Consider the following 13,092-nt stretch of genomic DNA (forward strand, 5'->3'; position numbering starts at 1 on the left):
GTCCAGGAAGACCAAGGTACTTCGGTCATGTCTTTGTTTCCAGGTGTTTCATCATATCAAGAGATTAAGGGACCAGGGACAAAACGAATAACGAGAGATCCCGAATTCTAATCTATGTACCCACACCACATAGAAATATACTCGTAAATCAATATATATTTTTTTAATCGAAAAACAGGAATCTCTCCCGTCCGATCAGCTAATCTCATGTGGACCATATGATTCCAATCATTTTTGCCACATAACAAGGAAACTCCTAATGTACTCATGAGTCCATGTTCTGTTTTTGACTTTTTATTATCATATCAAATCAACTACATGGAAATGTGCTTGTTGATTGATTCAACTTCACGTAGTTCCTACTTGTACGATTACCGAATCCCAATTGTTTTACTTTTTCTTAATCCCATTCCCACAATTACCTGCTCATTTCCGATAAAACAGTCAATTTTTTTTATATATATATTTTAATGATTTATATTTGTTAATAATAAAAGAAAATTTTTTTTATTGTATTTTCAAATAAAAATTATTTTAAAAAATATCATATACCACAATACCAAACATACTCATTAACATTAGTCACAATTACCTGTTTATTGCTGATAAAACAGTCAAATTTTTTTTGTATATTTTAATGATTTATATTTGTTAATAATAAAAGAAATTTTTTTTTAATTTTTTTATTATATTTTCAAATAAAAATTATTTTTAAAAAATATCATCCACCAAAATACTAAACATACTCATCAACATTAGTTATGTTTTTTTTATAAAAAACAATTAGGCCCTTCTGATTAAAGTAAACTTAGCCTATTGAAATATTAGAATGATCAGTAATCCCTCCCTACATGGAGTTGGGTGCTTTAATTTTGATAAATTTAATTAACAGTAAAAATCATGATGATTTGCTTGAGCCTAAAACCTTGAATAAACAGATCTAAACAGGAGATAGATATACCAACACATCACCGTCCAATGTAAAAAAAAAGAATGCGAGTCATGTGCTCATGAGACATGATTAATATCATTGCATCATATGGGTCAAGGCATTGCCATGTGAGGCAATATGATATGATCTACGAAAAAAAAAATATATATGCTGTCAAATACCACCAACTTAACAATTAAAAGAAGCAATTTGTCTTGTGGATTTTGATTTTTTCACGGCTTCTCTGTTGGGTGAGTGCATGTGGACATGCAATAAGAGAGTATGAGAACGTGGGAATAATTGAATGAGGTTCAGAATTCTGCATTCTTTCAGAGATAATTCAAGCGTAATAAGTGTTACAAGTTTATCAGAGGTCACATGTGATGTTGCGTCAAGGAAGTCTGCCTCATCTGTTACCTTATTTATAGAGGCGGTTCCTGTCTTTGCAAATGTAAATACACTAGCTATCAGCAATCCTCACTCTCCATTCTCTTATCATTGTTTCTGCAGTATTTATCTTTTCAAGAAATGGGAAAACTTCTTCTTGCATTTGCAATCTGGCTGCAATTCTGCAACTATTTTGCTATCAATGTTAATGCATTTGCCCCATCAGGATGGACGAAAGGTCATGCTACATTTTATGGAGGCAGTGATGCCTCAGGAACTATGGGTATGTAATGTAACTACACTTCGTATATCTTTTCTTGTCTTTATGGTTTTTTGGGTTCACAACAGCTAATAACATTTCACTCCTGCAGGAGGGGCTTGTGGATATGGAAACTTGTATTCTACTGGTTATGGGACTAGGACTGCTGCTTTAAGCACTGCTTTATTCAATGATGGAGCTTCATGTGGAGAATGCTACAGAATTATGTGTGATTTTCAAACGGATTCCAGATGGTGTATTAAAGGGAGGTCTGTGACTATTACTGCAACAAATTTCTGCCCCCCGAATTTTGCTCTTCCAAACAACAATGGAGGCTGGTGCAACCCTCCCCTCCAGCATTTCGATATGGCCCAGCCTGCTTGGGAAAAGATTGGTATTTATAGGGGAGGGATCGTGCCTGTTTTGTTCCAAAAGTATGTATAGTACTAATCAGATTCATTGGCTATACTTTCTTTTTTCAATTTTTTTTTTTTTTATATATAATCAAATATTCTATGTGGTTTAATGCTGCAGGGTTCCTTGCAAGAAGCATGGTGGAGTCAGATTCACTATTAATGGAAGAAACTACTTTGAGCTCGTCTTGATTACCAATGTAGCTGGAGCTGGATCCATTCAATCTGTGTCCATTAAAGGCTCAAAAACAGGCTGGCTGGCAATGTCAAGAAACTGGGGGGTTAATTGGCAATCTAATGCTTATCTCAATGGCCAATCTTTGTCCTTTAAGGTCACAACTACTGATGGACAGACTCGATTCTTTACAGACATTGTTCCAGCAAATTGGGGGTTTGGCCAGACTTTCCAAAGCTCAGTACAGTTCTAAATTAATCATCAGCAGCTTTAGAGTTCAGCCTCTAAATTGGCTGAGGCGTGCTTATAATTTTACTAGAGCAGCCCGCCACAATTTTTTCTTTTTCTTGATGTTGGCCGGGACAGTACTGTTCTGGCTCTGGATTGTGCTTTGAAGAGGGAGGGTGAGGATCAGGCGATCCCATGAACTCAAGGCTAGCTGCTCCTGAGCTGTTGTGCTTTCCAATCCAAGGAAGCAAATTAAGCTCGACACGGAACATTTGGAGATCAGGGATTTGCAGAGTAGTATATAGTTGCGGCTTAATAAGAAGCGCAATCAATTTGCAGCTTAATCATATAAATAATAACTTTATCTGGGTTATCTTAAGCTTGTAAAATAAAAGATTTCTTTTTTCTTTTTCCAATTCATATGCTTGTAACATGATTCTATGAGATAGAAGAATCGATCCACCAATAGATTTGATGACTGTTTTTCGCTTTTGCTCGACATGGAAACGCATTGCAGGAATGTTTCACGAACCAGAAGGCACAGGATATGTTCAAGGTTATATTTCTCATCCTTGTATTTCAGTGTTTGCCAAGAAAATTAAGAAAATATAGCTGTTGGACTGCAAAGTGTTTGGAGGCCCAACTGTTCCTACTTCTTATCGGGTCTTTGAGTCCCCCTCCTCTTCGGTCCTCAGCCGCTAACGCGACGGGAAACCTCCGCTTAACCATGCGAAATTTTTTTCTTTTCCAGCCTGTAGTAATATGATTTCTTTCGAAAAATGAGCCTGATCTAAGATTAAAATAAAAAATAATCACAACATAATAGATCCAGGTAACTTATCGCAAGCTTCAGGGTTAGAAGTCAATCTGAGCACAAAGCTTTCCATTTTAAGCCATTATATCCCTACTTTGCTAAGTATAGTTGACCCGGTCCAAGACTCCTTAGCTATGTTAACCTATAAGTAAATGGTTTAAATCAGGCCTATCATAAAATAATATTATTTTGAGTTTTTATTTTTAAATAAAACAATATCATTTCAACAAACATAAAGTTTAAAAAACACAAACGATGTTGTTTTACATAAAAATAAAAAATTCTTTGAGTTGATAATGTTGGATCTCACTTAAGTTTCTCTGAAAAAACACAAACTAATTAATTTCTCATTGTGATTTAAAAACTACATCATTTAATCCTCATATTTTAAAATTCCTTTATAACAATCCTTTTCTTTAATTTCATGTTTTTAATATTTCAATAATTTTTTTATTTTTTTTAAATGGAAGAAATGAAATAGAAGAAGGCAATATGGTAAATTTTGATTAAGAAATAAGATCATTTTTGAAAAAAAAATACTAATCTAAACATGGTCAATTAAATCAACTTTTGCACTTCAGGAACTAAATAATTAGTGGGTTTTGTTTTCATAAACAACAAGGACTAAAAGTTATATTCCACTCTATCAAAGGGTCAGGACACTCGACATGGTAGCACTTGGCCCATGGCTGGACTGACGGACCCTAACTCATATCATATTGTAATATAAGCAAATCCCTTCAAATATTGAAGATACAATCTTATTCATCCTTATCATGTTGGAATATATAATAGCTGCATTAATTTTATATTGAAATATAATTATAAAACCTCTTCCAGATCGATTTGAAATAAAACACGACTCACAAGTTGATTCTTAAATTAAGAAAAAACAATTAAAATAACATTATTTTAATTAAAAAAAATTAATGAGTTAAGGGTCGGGTTTTGTGCTAATCAGGGATGGAGTCAAAAAATAAAATTAAAAAAAGCTAAGATTTCAATTGTTTTACCATTTGGATTAAAACTATAAATATTATTAAGGAAGGGGTTGGAAAAATAATTTAATTGTAGGGGATAACCCCTCTATTTCCGTTATTGGTGCTAATCAAGCGAAGTCGACTGGATCAACAAGTTAATTCATGATTTTTATTAGACCAGTAAGGTTTTTTTTTTGTTTTTTTTTTTAATTTGAACCGGTTCAAGTCTAAATCTAAATCGACTAAGTTAAATGTGGATTTGAATTTTGTAATTAAAGACATCAAAGTACACTAAAATAGAAAAAATAATAATTAAAAACAGCAATTACAGGGTTTAATTTTGAAATTCCTCCAGCTAACTTGCGTCTCCTGCAGTACAATCTGAAAGTGATTGAACCTATTGATGATTTCAACTTCCAAGGTCGTTAATGAAATATAAATTCGAAAATATAATCTTGAAGTTTATCAGGTTGTTGATTCAGACCCGTAGAATACATAGATACCCCATGAAAAGCTGGAAAAGCTTGACTAAGCTTAAATTATGCAAGAATGCCTTTGTTTGTTCAACCTCATCCACCAAACATATTCTTTTAAAGCTCTTGTGGGGTTAGTTTCTTCTACTCCAGTAATCGCACTTTACGTATTTATAATCTTGCTTGAAGAAAGTTGTAAGCAGGTAATCCGGGCCGCCACCTACATGCTCCCCTGGTCTCAACTGTTCGTCCAGTATGAGACCATTCTCAATTTTCATTAAACAGAAGTAGTAAATTGAGCTTGCATGAAAAGAAAAAAAGTATTTGGTTGAAGAGATATGGATATACAAAATAAGTTCTCTCTAAAATGAATTTTAAAATGAATTTTTATTATTTTAAAACAAAAGGGTATAATAAGAGGAATACGTCCTCTCTGTTTCCACAATCTTCGTCTCTTTAATATTTCAAGATAGTAATCTAATGCTAATATGTAAAAACTAGCTAATATAAAACATGAATTTTAGCCACAAGTTAAGAGTAATAAGCTCAAACTAGCTGATTAAGGCTCGAGAAATGGGTTGTTTTCTCATAATTAAGGATGCTTCAACACTACTTCAACAAAAAGAATATCATTGATTGGTGATCAAATGTAACATGGCTTGAAATGCTGTCCAATAATTTTTAGAACGGAAGTCAAGATGCAAGCCTCCAGTGTAGCATCAACTTTCTTTTTAAAAGAATGAAACAAACAACAAAAATGTGACAAGGGTTGTGTTTTTTTGGTGCATGCTTCAACACTACTCCACTAATAAGGTTCTTGATCACCAAATTTGCTAACAACCATATCCCTTACTAACAACCCCGATGCAAGTCTTGTCTCTTGAGTCTCTACTATAAATACCTATCTCTTTCAGTTGAGTTTCATAGATAACAGAGGATCAAGAATAAGGAGTTCGATTCAAAGTTTTTGATACAATGGCGGCGGCGGCTGGTCTTGTATTTGCTCTTCTGGTCATTTTCCAAATGTCTTCCTCTGTCAGTGCCCTGAGCTCAAACTACTATGAACAGACCTGCCCTAAGCTTGAGTCTGCTGTTACTAATGCTGTCAAGAAGGCAATGATGAATGACAAAACAGTTCCTGCTGCACTGCTTCGGATGCAGTTTCATGATTGTTTTATTAGAGTAATTACTGACATTGTTTACAGTTACATACATCAGTTCTTTAAAAATTAATGGTAGCTTACTTAATTTCCTTTTGGTTGCATTTTGAAGGGTTGTGATGCTTCTGTACTCTTGGCATCCAAGGGTAAGAACAAAGCGGAGAAAGATGGGCCTCCTAACATTTCATTGCATGCATTTTATGTTATTGATAATGCAAAGAAAGCGGTGGAAGCTTTGTGCCCTGGCGTGGTTTCTTGTGCTGATATTTTGGCTCTTGCCGCAAGAGATGCAGTAGCTTTGGTAATTAGTCCCTCCAACAATACAAAAACTTAGTAACAGTGATGATAATGGCAGCTGTGCTATTGCAACTGTCTATTAACTTATAACCTTCAACCTTGGCTTAGATTATTGATATCTGATGTGTGTGCATGTCTTAGTCTGGAGGTCCCACTTGGGATGTGCCAAAAGGAAGAAAAGATGGAAGAATTTCGAAGGCAAGCGAAACCAGGCAATTACCAGCTCCCACCTTTAACATTTCCCAGTTACAGCAAAGCTTCTCCCAAAGAGGTCTTTCTTTGAAGGATCTAGTAGCTCTCTCAGGTAACATATTCAATGGCCCATCATGAAAACATCGATCCATTACAAAATCGTACAGCTGATCAAAAACATGTATGAGTGTAGGAGGTCACACTCTTGGGTTCTCTCATTGTTCATCATTCCAGAACAGAATCCACAGCTTCAATGCGACTCTCGACGTGGATCCAACTTTGAACCCATCTTTTGGAAGCAGTCTAAGGAGTGTCTGTCCTGCACACAATAAGGTAAAAAATGCAGGTGCTACAATGGACTCTTCAACAACCACATTCGACAATGTTTACTACAAGTTGCTACTCCAGGGAAATAGTCTTTTCTCTTCAGATCAAGCTCTACTCTCAACAAGAGAAACTAAGGCATTGGTTTCTAAATTCGCTAGCTCCCAAGAGATGTTTGAAAAAGCTTTTGTTAAGTCCATGATAAAGATGAGTAGCATCAGTGGCGGACAAGAGATCAGGCTAGACTGTAAAGTGGTCAGATGATGTGGATTCATGGGAGTGTGAGCGAGACTACTATCCATCAAAATATTGTTTTGTAATTTTTATTCCATGTTGTGCGTGATCAAGTTCATTCTTTTCAAGGGATCAAGTTAATCTGAAGCTATTGTTTGCGAGCTTGCCTGTCTGTTCGATCGATATTTTAGTGAAACGAATTCCTTTTTTCTGTGTTTTTTCTTTTCTCTATCCTTGCATCCGACAAAGATTTTTCAAATTCTTCATGTCCATCACTTCATTAATAGAATAATAAAATGCTCACAAACCCAATAACATTTATTATAAAAAAAAATGATAATTGAATTTCATAGCACTATCTTGGATAGTTATTGAGATTATCAGACCATTTCAAGAAAACTATTGTAAATTAAATATTCAGTTTAGTTTAATTAAAAGAATATATGAATTAAATTGGTTTTATTTAATTTTTAAAAATATAAAATTAAATTCAATTTATCAATTTGGTTCGGATATACAATTAATTTTAGTTTAAAATTATGAAAAAAATTAATATAATTAGATTTTTTAATCTAAACTTTAAAGTTAATCTCAAAATAATAATATACCGTCCATGAGGTGTTTTTATTTTGGGATTAAATCAACATAAATTTAAAATTAATGATCTTAAAATGATTGTTTTGTAGATCTAGAAGGCTGGAATTATTATTGAGATCAAGTTAGTTAATTTTTTAAGAAAATATTTAAAAGTGTAGAAAAGATTATTTTTTTAAATATATTTATATTTTAAAATGTATTAAAATAATATATTTATATTTTTTTATAAAAATCAAAATTTAACAAAACGCCCTCCCCCAAAAATTGCCGAGAAGATATATTGTACAGCCGTAACAAGTATCAGAGACAGACAAGGACTGTTCAACTGTAACCTACGAGCTGCCAAAGTCGACTCTCTTGTCTCCCCTCTCTAGAGATTCCAATGAATAATGAAGCAAACGATCTTGAAAAATCATCAGTACGAAACAACCCCACTCAAAACCTAGACCAAGAACTAAAGGAAGAAGAAGAAGAGTTGCATAAGCTGCTTTTACCTGACATTCGTGATCTTCCTACCACTCCTCCCTCTTCAGTTCAGACCAACTTCGTCTCCTATTTTGCTCCAGGTTGATTAACTCTACACTTCTATCTTTTTTGTTTTTTGTTTAATTTATGATGCTTAAGAAAGCTAATACTTTGCTTGATTTGTGGGATTTTGGATCAGATTTTGTGAAGCCAGGACACGACCAGTACGTTTATAGGCATGCCAATGGGTAGTATTTTAACTCTTGTTTTAAATTTGTAGGGTTTGATTGATTGTTGAATTAATTGTGTTTTGTTTTTGGGATTGAAAAAAGGTTGTGTGTGATTGGTTTGGCTCGGACCCATGTGGCTTTTAAGGATGAAGGAGGGATAACGGTTGTTGATTTCAATGTTGGCAAGTCTGATCGTAGTGGCATTAAGGTCACCGGAAAGCGAAAGAAGGTCCGTTCTTTTATGGCTGTAGCTCTTTTATTGTATAAAAATTGAGCAACTTTCCTAAGAATTTAGCGAATTGTATGAAGAAATTGGTAAAAACTAGACCTTTTGAAAATCCCATTACTAGGAGCCTGGTTGGTTTCTTAAAAGGGCCTCTTGCTGGCTTTTAAATTGATGGGGATAATGGAATTTAAATTTCTAACATGGTTGAAAGCATTAAGATTTTTTTAATTTTTTTTTAGGTTTTCTAGATGTTTGGATGCTTAGTGATAATGGAAGCCCACCATCTAATTTGGATTTATAGTGTCATTCACTGAAACAATAAGATGATCAAATCTAAAAATCAGTTAGTTTCCACTTCTTTTAGCGGCACTGTTTCATTTTGTGCACATTGGTTTCATGGGTTTCGTATCATTGGAAGTGCAATCGGCCAGTTTTACATAGCAGAACTGGAAATCTGAGCTGATTGCATTGAGAGGTAATGTGACTGCTTTGGAGGGAAATGCTTCTGGAGACCAGTCGGATTTCTGTTTTGTAACGATGCAGTTAGGATAAGGAGTTGATTCATCTTCTTATATACTTGTTTAGCAAAGTTTTACTAACAACAGAGATCTTCTTTTGCAGAATGCGCAGCACTTTGAGTCTAATACTGCTCTGTGTAAAGTTTGCACCCAGAATGATTCTTATATTGTCAGGTACAACTTTTTTTTCTCAGGTCCACACTCCCTTTCCCCCCACCTAACTTCATTTTAATATTGGAGTTGAATTTTGTTGTTGATTTTTGACAGATGTTGTGTTAAAGGCTCTCTGTTGGAAGTGAATGACAGACTAATCAAACAGCCAGAATTGCTTAACTCTTCAGTAAGTTTTACTCTTCCATGCATACCATATCTCAGATGCAAGTGTCTTTCCAGATAGGAACCTCATTATTGAATTAGTGATCAATTAATATTCCCTCTTACTTTCTTCAGAGAAAACTATCATGTGCTCTTTACAAGATTTGCCCTTTTTTAGTTAATAGCAACTTGTGCCAAAATAAGGCCCAATGTACTGGAAATCTACATGATGGTGTGGTGCTGATTGTAGCCTTACATATCTTGTGTCGAAATGTAGGAAAATACCTAGGTAGACATAATCGTATCAGCATCTAAATTTATCAGATGTTTTCCTGACCAAATTGCAGACAGACAGGGAAGGGTACATTGCCATTATCATGCCAAAGCCAGCAGATTGGCTGAAGGTCAAAGCTTCATTGTTGGGCCTTGAAGAATACAAGAAACTGAGAGAAGGGAGCTGAGCTGTCAGGGGTGCTTAGGTAAGTTTTATGGCATTGGAGAAAAACAAGAATTGCCGAGCTTCATGTGGAATTCCTCCGGTCATCCGTTCCTTTGATGGGCCACACCCTCCATGTTAATCTCCAAACCAATTTGACGAATTGTAATTCTCCCCCCATATTGTATCTCGTTAAATTATCAGTCCATTTTATTCCTCCACAAATAGAATAAAGCAGAACAGTAAATTGGATTGTGCTTCTTTTGCTAATACGCGGATAGGAAGCAGCCTCGTCATACTGGACATTGAGGTATAGCTTACACAAGTAGCACAATGATGCGTGACTGAGCTTACGCTACCTGATGGGTAATGCCTGGGATGCCAAGAAAACAGCTTTTTTTTGGCAATAGAACATGTCAGGTTGCTAGAGAACTATTTCTACATTTACTGATGATTTCTCTTAATTTATTATATCAAAATATTCACTTTAGGCATACCTGACGAGAATCGGACAATGCTAAATATGCAAAGTAATTTCTGACTATGAAAGAAGTAAAATATTTTTGGGGGTGTTTGGGATTGCGATTATACCGTGTTTTTTGAAAATTCTTGAATTTTTTTAGCTTCAAATTAATTTTTATGTGCCTTTTTTGGATTTGTTTTAAAGTGGTAGTATTAAAAATAATTTTTTTTAAAAAAAATAATTTAATACATTTTTCAAGCAGAAAAACACAGACTTCTTGAATATGTTAACAGGGAATATAGATTAATCGTAGATTTCATCAGGCGTCAGCATAATATGCTGGAAGTTGGGTTATCCATAGAGATTGTATTAATGAATACAGGGTTAACAATTGGCATTGGACGTGCCTTGTTTTGACGTTATTTGAAAACAAAAGTCCAGGTGAGCCGAGCCAGGGGAGAAGCAATTTCTATGTGGATCCTGTATTGTATTTGTAACACCAAATATCGCCTGCTGCCACTATCTCTATCCTAATATTGTCCTCGTCTTCATGGGAATTTTTGCTGATGATCATCAGCTGTACTGTTGTTGGATGCAACCATTATCTTGTCCATAACAAGCCTTCTGGATCTATTTATGGTATGAAAACACAAGTAGATATGTCGCTCAAGCTCTTCTAGCTGCTCCAGGTAGCTTGAGTCGTGAATGTGAAATTCTTTCACGACCTCTTTCAATAGTTCAGGCTTGTTATTCCTAACACACATATCAGCAAGAGCTTTCTGATGTTCGACCTCATCAAATAAGCTCCTCGTCAGCCTGCTCACGGTATTGAAATCATTGATCAATATGTAAATTCCTTTGGCAGCAAGATCTAGCTGTGCGCCAAGTCTTTTTTCAAACCTGCTTTTCTCAAGCCCTCGATGAACCAACTTGATTTGCTTTCTGAATGCATACAACGAGCAACCCATTAGTCCTGGTGCAGCCACAATGCCAGCCATGCTATGAATTGCAATTACAAGCAAGGCAATTAGAAGTGCAGTATGTGATATCACAAGACATCCTCCTCCAACCCTAATACAAATCCTTCTGAACTTCGTTTTCCTCATAATCCTTTTCTTTTGTGAAGTCAATCCATGGAGCAACACCACGTTGTCGTCATGAAAATCAAGGAATTTTTCAGTGCTAAAAAACATCGATAACGGATTTTCTAACAATGCATAAGCAGCCAGCTCTCTAAACATAGCGCCCTGAATCTTATCTGAACAGTCTGCAGAATCATGCACCCTTTTGCTTAACTTGATTACCCTTCTAATTTTCTTATAATTACCTCGTGTTTGTTGGATGCACTGGAGATGCAACTCACAAATATGGCATGCTTTTGAGCTGGCTTCAAAGTAATCAACCAGAAGGTGATGAAACTTTAAGCTTCCCATCATCTCTCTGAGTGTCTCTTGCTGTTGTGGTTCAAATAGATAGTCAGAGAGGTGATGATATAAAGGAAGAGATGGATCAGACGGTGAGGCGACTTTGTCAACTCCATCAATGCTCGTTTTTCTTAGCTGGTCTTGAACCTTGCTCCACATTTCTACATAAGACTTCGTCCTGAAAGCTTCCTTGTACTCTTCATTAACGTTCAGCTTGTTGCTTAAGCTGTTGCCACGTTCCTTTGGAGATCTTCCTGAAACCAGAAAGCAACAATCATGAATCAAACTGTAAAATAATAATAATAGGATCAAAACTAGAAAACTCATGAAGCAACTTGAATCAACAATTTCTAGAAACTAAAACATGGAATAAAGATTTTTCCAAAATATGCATGGGATTTTGATGGAAATCAGCTCGAGAAAGACATGGTGATGTTGAAACACACCTGCCCTTGAAAAGATAGATCTTATCTTAGCCCACAAAAGATTTGTCATGTTGATGAAATCCTTTCCTTTTCTTTTTTATGGTTTCTTGAAATAGATTAAGAGTTCGATTAAAGAATTTTGGGGCACATTTATATATATATATATATATATTGAGAAATTTGGGTTTTAAAAAAATGAGAAATGATCAGGGATAAAGAAAGTCCACGTGGAAGTAATTAGGACCGCCTCGTTTCGTTATTTAATAGCTTTTGTCACACGATAACATCCCTCACACGCTGTGTTTACCTTACGTGTAATGCCTTGAGACAGAGCTTTTGCAAGCAAAAATGGTGGTAGCAAGAACAAGATGAGATGAGACGATATAGCTAGGTTTTGTTTTTAAAAAATATTCTCATACGTTATTAGCTTGAAATCAATTACGTATAATATTATTATCTTCTCCTTTTTTTCGTGGAACATATTATGACTTACTCTAATTTTTTTTTTTAATTATCTAAATTATTAATTCTAACTGAACTCTTGAGTCATGGGTTAAATAATGTTAACCTGACCAATTCAAAACAATATAATTTGAATTAAAAATAAAATTAAAATGATATTATTTTAAAATATCAAATTAGATTTTAATAGAGTCAACTAGATTGTGAGTTGGCCTATCACATCTGACCGGGTCAATTATTACTTGATTTATTTTGAAACTTAACTTGTGTCAAGTCTTGAATTGATGAGTCATCAAATTAACAAATTATTACAATCACTAATTTGTTAATTTTTTAAAAAAATGTAGATCATCTGCGGATTATCTTAATATAATTGGATTTCTATCAATAAACTCCAGAGCGTTTATTAAGAAAAAGAAAAAAGAAGCTTTCTTCAGGAAGTTTCAGTGCTATGTTGATTGCCGCGTACAAATTTTCAAAATATCCGTTGTTTTGAATATTGACGTTCTACAGCTCGAGAGGATTTGAAATTTCAGGGTTGATAAAGTAAGTAAGAGGAGGTTGTTGCTAGGATTGACATGACTCGGTCATGTTGATTAAATTCGTTATTAGTTCCCTTCGTTTTTTTTGTACGAGATGATCATGCTATTTTTCTTCAAGTATT

The 13,092-nt window shown here is 34.7% G+C and overlaps 4 protein-coding genes across 4 annotated transcripts; 3 read left to right on the forward strand and 1 right to left on the reverse strand.

Moving 5' to 3' along the window:
- Positions 1 to 1,130: 1,130 nt before the first annotated feature.
- Positions 1,131 to 2,883, forward strand: LOC7496906 (expansin-A11). The gene is made up of 3 exons (XM_002300652.4): positions 1,131 to 1,601; positions 1,690 to 2,011; positions 2,112 to 2,883. Exons 1-3 carry the CDS (start codon positions 1,460 to 1,462, stop codon positions 2,416 to 2,418), a joined length of 771 nt encoding a protein of 256 aa, XP_002300688.2. The 5' UTR covers positions 1,131 to 1,459; the 3' UTR covers positions 2,419 to 2,883.
- A 2,691-nt stretch (positions 2,884 to 5,574) lies between these two features.
- On the forward strand, positions 5,575 to 7,084 carry LOC7496907 (peroxidase 64). Its single transcript, XM_002300653.4, has 4 exons — positions 5,575 to 5,842; positions 5,933 to 6,121; positions 6,259 to 6,421; positions 6,503 to 7,084. The coding sequence occupies exons 1-4, from the start codon at positions 5,636 to 5,638 to the stop codon at positions 6,895 to 6,897; spliced, it is 954 nt and encodes a 317-aa protein (XP_002300689.2). The 5' UTR covers positions 5,575 to 5,635; the 3' UTR covers positions 6,898 to 7,084.
- A 642-nt stretch (positions 7,085 to 7,726) lies between these two features.
- Positions 7,727 to 9,924, forward strand: LOC7496908 (uncharacterized). The gene is made up of 6 exons (XM_002300654.4): positions 7,727 to 8,030; positions 8,129 to 8,177; positions 8,262 to 8,388; positions 9,007 to 9,077; positions 9,171 to 9,243; positions 9,566 to 9,924. Exons 1-6 carry the CDS (start codon positions 7,847 to 7,849, stop codon positions 9,677 to 9,679), a joined length of 618 nt encoding a protein of 205 aa, XP_002300690.4. The 5' UTR covers positions 7,727 to 7,846; the 3' UTR covers positions 9,680 to 9,924.
- A 475-nt stretch (positions 9,925 to 10,399) lies between these two features.
- LOC7496909 (UPF0496 protein At1g20180) lies at positions 10,400 to 12,106 on the reverse strand. The gene is made up of 2 exons (XM_002301916.3): positions 11,988 to 12,106; positions 10,400 to 11,795 (listed from the first exon to the last, which is right to left on the reverse strand). Exons 1-2 carry the CDS (start codon positions 12,034 to 12,036, stop codon positions 10,666 to 10,668), a joined length of 1,179 nt encoding a protein of 392 aa, XP_002301952.2. The 5' UTR covers positions 12,037 to 12,106; the 3' UTR covers positions 10,400 to 10,665.
- Positions 12,107 to 13,092: the final 986 nt, after the last annotated feature.

Source organism: Populus trichocarpa, chromosome 2, assembly GCF_000002775.5.
Source record: "Populus trichocarpa isolate Nisqually-1 chromosome 2, P.trichocarpa_v4.1, whole genome shotgun sequence".
Classification (NCBI taxonomy): Eukaryota; Viridiplantae; Streptophyta; class Magnoliopsida; order Malpighiales; family Salicaceae; genus Populus; species Populus trichocarpa.

What these genes read in the sequence shown, in the direction of transcription:
- LOC7496907 (XM_002300653.4), top strand. Translation starts at nt 5,636, where the DNA reads ATGGCGGCGGCGGCTGGTCTTGTATTTGCTCTTCTGGTCATTTTCCAA. An exon ending in TTCATGATTGTTTTATTAGA is followed by an intron (nt 5,843 to 5,932) that starts GTAATTACTGAC and finishes TGCATTTTGAAG; the next exon opens with GGTTGTGATGCTTCTGTACT. An exon ending in GGATCTAGTAGCTCTCTCAG is followed by an intron (nt 6,422 to 6,502) that starts GTAACATATTCA and finishes GTATGAGTGTAG; the next exon opens with GAGGTCACACTCTTGGGTTC.
- LOC7496906 (XM_002300652.4), top strand. Translation starts at nt 1,460, where the DNA reads ATGGGAAAACTTCTTCTTGCATTTGCAATCTGGCTGCAATTCTGCAAC. An exon ending in TGATGCCTCAGGAACTATGG is followed by an intron (nt 1,602 to 1,689) that starts GTATGTAATGTA and finishes TCACTCCTGCAG; the next exon opens with GAGGGGCTTGTGGATATGGA. An exon ending in GTGCCTGTTTTGTTCCAAAA is followed by an intron (nt 2,012 to 2,111) that starts GTATGTATAGTA and finishes TTAATGCTGCAG; the next exon opens with GGTTCCTTGCAAGAAGCATG.
- LOC7496909 (XM_002301916.3), bottom strand. Translation starts at nt 12,036, where the DNA reads ATGACAAATCTTTTGTGGGCTAAGATAAGATCTATCTTTTCAAGGGCA. An exon ending in ATCTATCTTTTCAAGGGCAG is followed by an intron (nt 11,796 to 11,987) that starts GTGTGTTTCAAC and finishes TTCTGGTTTCAG; the next exon opens with GAAGATCTCCAAAGGAACGT.
- LOC7496908 (XM_002300654.4), top strand. Translation starts at nt 7,847, where the DNA reads ATGAATAATGAAGCAAACGATCTTGAAAAATCATCAGTACGAAACAAC. An exon ending in AATGATTCTTATATTGTCAG is followed by an intron (nt 9,078 to 9,170) that starts GTACAACTTTTT and finishes GATTTTTGACAG; the next exon opens with ATGTTGTGTTAAAGGCTCTC. An exon ending in CAGAATTGCTTAACTCTTCA is followed by an intron (nt 9,244 to 9,565) that starts GTAAGTTTTACT and finishes ACCAAATTGCAG; the next exon opens with ACAGACAGGGAAGGGTACAT.